The sequence below is a fragment of the Dichomitus squalens genome (genome assembly GCF_000275845.1).
Source record: "Dichomitus squalens LYAD-421 SS1 unplaced genomic scaffold DICSQscaffold_1, whole genome shotgun sequence".
NCBI classification, from domain to species: Eukaryota; Fungi; Basidiomycota; class Agaricomycetes; order Polyporales; family Polyporaceae; genus Dichomitus; species Dichomitus squalens.
The window spans coordinates 2,792,691-2,797,672 of NW_006766883.1; the positions used below are offsets into that span (position 1 = coordinate 2,792,691).

Here is a 4,982-nt window from a genome sequence, read left to right on the forward strand (position 1 = left end):
ACAATCCGTACTACTCCAGAACGGTCTAGACAGGTCTATGCCTTACTCATCTCTTACTCATCCTATGGTGCGATACGTCGCAATTCTTTCACCATCGTATTATTCATCGCACTATGGTACATGTGACTAACCACTCTTCGATTAGTCATGGACACTTCTCTGTAGTATATAAGGACTTCAGATTGCGTCCTCCCTCTTCAGTCTTTCCTTACTGACTGAAGAGTGAGTACTTCATTACCTTTACCTCTAACTTGTAGTTACTTACTTAACCTTTGTAGTCTTGCTTCGACTCTAGGTACAGTTGGTTACTGCAATATAGTCTTTCCTTACTGACTGAAGATCTTGCTTCGACTCTAGTCGGATCTAATCTTTGTCTTCACAGCCCCGAGTTTATCAGAGAACATGCGGAGAATGTGCAGATTCCCACGACATTCTCTCCACATTCTCCCCCATGTTCTCCACGACGGCGAATCTGTAGACTACATGCATGTTGCCTCGACATTCTCACCATGTTCTCTAGTTCTCGATTCGGTAGCCTCGTAATGCATGGATACTTGTCAGATAAGTTTTCGACGCCGCGGCGCGCGCGCGTCATGGAGCGTCGTGACTTGTGCCTTTCGACTACGGCTAGTACCACCGCAGCTGCGATATCACCCCCCCCCCTCATTCATCTATCATCGCGCTCGCATTATGGCTGACAAACCATACTCTCAAAGACTGACAGAATGCCGTTGCAAGAGTCGGTGTTCGAGGAAATTATTAGGTTACGACGTCGTCAGCATACCGACCGCCGCGGCCCACGCGCGCAAGGAACGCCGACTCGCGGCAGCGCAGGCCAGCAGCCAGAGGGTTGCGCCTCAAGGGGAGGTTCAAGAACGGGTGCAAAGTGGCCCTGTGGAGCCATCGAGCAGTCTACATGCACGGACGCGCGAAGATCAGTCCATCACTGATGTCGCTGGCCAGGATGGCGGAGCACTCAGGTGAGTGCTCTATCGATGGTGTCGGACAAGGTGACCTCGCAAGTTGTAGATCTTCGTCTTGACATTGTCAATCGTGTCAGAGAATTTCGCTCTCGAGGTCGTGCCAATTGGCGTAGACGTTGTCATCAGTGTCGGAAGACTCGACCTCCAGGGTCACGAATCTGTGCCTTCACGTTGTCGATGATGTCTGACGACTTGGCCTCATGAGTGCTGGTTTTTCCAGTGAGGCTGATGATGTTCACAGTGGTCCATCTCACGGCCATGACTCTCGAGCGTCGTCGCCTGTGCTTGATGATGATCATGGTTCATCTGGGCTGAATTATGACATGGACGCACCTCTCGATCCCGAGGCTGGTTCTCCTCTGGGGTGGGATGACGCAGATCTGGCTATGGGACAGTTGGATGTTGATCCTGCACTGTCCCAGCCTGCATCTCCTGGACTTCTGGGTGACCTCGCGCCTGACCTGCCGGAACCTCCGGCCCTGTGGGACCTCACTGTAGATTATCACGGGTCATCTCTGGTGCCCGCCTTCGAGGAAACACCCCCCCTCCGCCTCGCCTACCTTCATTCCGTGCTGGCGAATGTCTTCGAGCACTCTCCAATCTTGGACGCTCAGAGACGACTCAATGACGAGCTCGCGGTCATCCAACTGTGCCTCGGAACATTGCCCACCACTCCTCGCAAGCCGGCGCGCTCTCTGGTGACTGCGCGCAAGCGGCTCGGTCTCAACGTCAATGACTATATTGAGACAAAAGCGGTTTGCACAAAATGTTTCAAAATTTACTCAACTGACAATATTATGGCGCTCGAATCCCCCCAATGTACAGTACACAGATGCCCAGGGATCATATACAACGAGACCCGCAAGCGCAGCGGACCATTAAACATGGAAGAAGACGATCGGGCGTTCAGACGGGTGCCTGCAAAGGTCGCCACCTATGCTCCCCTCCTCAAGGTCCTTCCGCGTTTCTTCCTTCGAGAAGAGTTTGTTCGAGATCTGGACAGGACTACTGATATCACACCTCACGACGTTTTAGGGAAAAATGAATACATGTACGATTTTCACGATGCGGAGGCGTACCGCTCAACACTTCTCGATCACGCGCGCACGGTCCATCAAGATGGGAGCGTTCAAGACATCAAAGTTTTTTCAGGCGCGCGGCGTACACTACGCTCTGTCCGATACGGACAGAGTTTCACCCTTAACCTTGATTGGTGAGCGAGTCTTACCGCGTTCAGTTGGGCCGGCAGGATGACATTTTCACAGGTTTGGGGTGACAGAGGGACGGCCGCACTCAGTTGGTGCGGTCTACCTTACGTTCAACAATCTGCATCGCTCTGTGCGATATCTCCAGCGAAACGTACATCTTCTACTAGTGATCCCCGGGCCCCACGAGCCCAGCCTCGAGCAATTGAACCACATGCTTGAGCCTGTTGTCGAGGAGCTGAAGAGTATATACTCAGGTTTGTGACTCCTTAGAGGTCGTCGTCCTGAGTGTCCTCGTGGGACAGAGAGGCGGCTTGCATCCACAATTGTTGAAGGTGTTGCCGAACGAGCGCGGCTCTGCTAAGTAGTTTGGTGCAACGTTCCTATCTCCGCTCACATCGCTCTTACAGGGGTTCTACTGAATGTCTTTGGAGAGCCGAGCCCGGTACCAATGCATGGAGCTGTTGAGTGCCACACAAGCGATGCGCCGGCCTCAAGCAAGCTCAAAGGCACGGCGTCACACAGCCACAAGACACACTTGTGCGGGTACTGCAAAGTTGTGCATGCCGATTTGAATACGGACGCCGGATATGATTGCGAGAGTGCGTGCTTTTGACACGCTCATTCGATATACTCATTTGGTTTACAGAGTTCACACTGCGGGATGACTGGGAGATGTTGTCGGCGTCGTTTCGGGCGAAAACGGCAACCTCCAAAGCCGAACGCAAAAGAATTCTAGACAAGACAGGTAAACAATACTCAGTGATGGACGAGCTAACCGGGTGGCTTCCAGTTTCAACATCAGCGATTGATTTCATGCATAATTATTACGATACGCTGTCTTCATGTACTATACTTTCCACTACACGCACTGATGATGCATTCCGAGGCATGGCGTCGCATATGTTCAATGAACTACTGATAGGAGGCTACCTACTCGATGCGGACGGCTGGTGCAAACTTCAGGCTGCGGTCAATTCAATACAATGGCCGTCTGGGATAGGACGACTACCGACAAATGTGCGTTTTCTTTTTAATGTAAAGAGGTGTATATGTTCTAACAACAGAAGCTTGGAGAAAATCGTGGCCTTCCGAAGGCTGACCAGTGGCGACGCTGGGTGAACATTCAATGTACTGTGCTCTGGTTGGTATGGAGAGGGGAGGACGACAAGATCCAGCGGCACGCGCCCAAAATCCCTCCCAATGCGAAGAACAAACCAACTTTCGACCGCGATCTTATCAAGATATACCGTGTTTTTTTGTACGCATCATTGGCAGAGCGCATCCTAGCGGCAAAAGCGATATCACACGAAGACGTTCAACACGGACATCACTTTCTCAGGTGGTGTTGCAAGGAGATGGTCATGCTCGGGGTTCATCTAGTGCCGAATTTCCACTATGCCATGCACTACCCCCAATTTTTCCGACTCTTTGGGCCGGTCTACGCGTGGTGGCTATTTGCGCACGAACGCTTCAACGGGGCCCTTGAGAAGGTGAATATGAACGGACATGCAGATGGCGAGATGGAGCTCTCGCTAATGCGCAACTGGATTACAAAACATCGCCTTCACGAGCTGGTGAGTGGCGCGTGCGCTCTATAACTTCCGACCCGCACTCTCACCGCCTGCTAGATATCTGCACTGCCTGCTGATGCGACGCCGGAAGAACATGCCCTCCTTGATCGCATCTGTACAGAACAGGGTGCCGTCCGTGGGACGCTGCGCACACAGATCGCGGTCTTCGCGCGCAGCTCTTCAATCATTTTGAAACCCAAACACGTCAAGAAACCAACGAACCTGCGCCAGCTTCCCCATTCCAACATATACCGCCTCCTTCTGGACTACATACGCACCCAAAATCCGACTCTTATTATCGCTGACGATATGACCAACACTTGCGACCACGATGCTATCTTTCTAGCTGACGGCTCAGCAAAACTCCTCCCCTTCATATGCAAAGATGGCCTCCGCTTTGGTTCGACTGCGGACAGTCGTACACAAGCTGACTCGTACGGGTGCGTTGACTTCCCTGACTGTCGGACTCCATTCCATCTTCTCTATCACTTCGAGGTCACCATTGCCAGTCTACACCCCCATTTCTGCTCTGTGGTACAACGCACGACCTCTGACGATGACATGCCAACTTTCCCCTGGTCCATGTAGTAAGTATCTTTCATTTTTCTCTCATTGCGCTACTAAATCATGTCGAGGGTGCAGCTCCACTGAACTAGGGATGTATGTCGTGCACGCAGATCGCCTCGCCCCAATGGAGGTCGTCAACACATCTTGTCTCTCAGCCGCGGTTGCCATTGTGCCCATCGCGAGCAACGTGCGCGGCCCGGCCTCCCCAATTTGGGTTGTGCACTCCTTTGATCGAGTAAGGACTTTGTTTGCTCTCGATGGCATGCCCTCCATTATTTGTAACACACATACAGACTGGCATCGAGCCTGACGATGTCTGGTTTAACAACCTTCAAGACGAACTTGACCAAGAACCTCAAGATGCCCCACCAAGAACCTGACCTTCTCTCCGTCTACTGTATGTACGAACACAACTCTCTTTCTTGACTGTCTCCCTCCTTGTGCACCCGTCTAACCCTCCAATGCCGCAAAGATCAACTCCGGATCAATCCCATCAGTGTCGCGGCGACTAGGCGCGTGGACTCGGGTCGACGTTCGGCGACGACCCCGTAGGCGAGCGGCGAGGAGCCGAAAGGGGAGAAGAGAGGGTAAGAGGGATAAACGTATCAGAAAACTCGACGGGGCAGAGCGGCGGTCGGCACGAAGGCACAAGA

The 4,982-nt window shown here is 52.4% G+C and overlaps 1 protein-coding gene across 1 annotated transcript; it reads left to right on the forward strand.

The window, feature by feature from the left end:
* Positions 1-1,369: 1,369 nt before the first annotated feature.
* Positions 1,370-4,639, forward strand: DICSQDRAFT_46259 (uncharacterized protein; the record flags this gene model as incomplete). Its single annotated transcript, XM_007359764.1, has 7 exons — positions 1,370-2,196; positions 2,249-2,445; positions 2,599-2,790; positions 2,838-3,208; positions 3,259-3,765; positions 3,820-4,270; positions 4,398-4,639. 7 exons carry the CDS (start codon positions 1,370-1,372, stop codon positions 4,637-4,639), a joined length of 2,787 nt encoding a protein of 928 aa, XP_007359826.1.
* Positions 4,640-4,982: the final 343 nt, after the last annotated feature.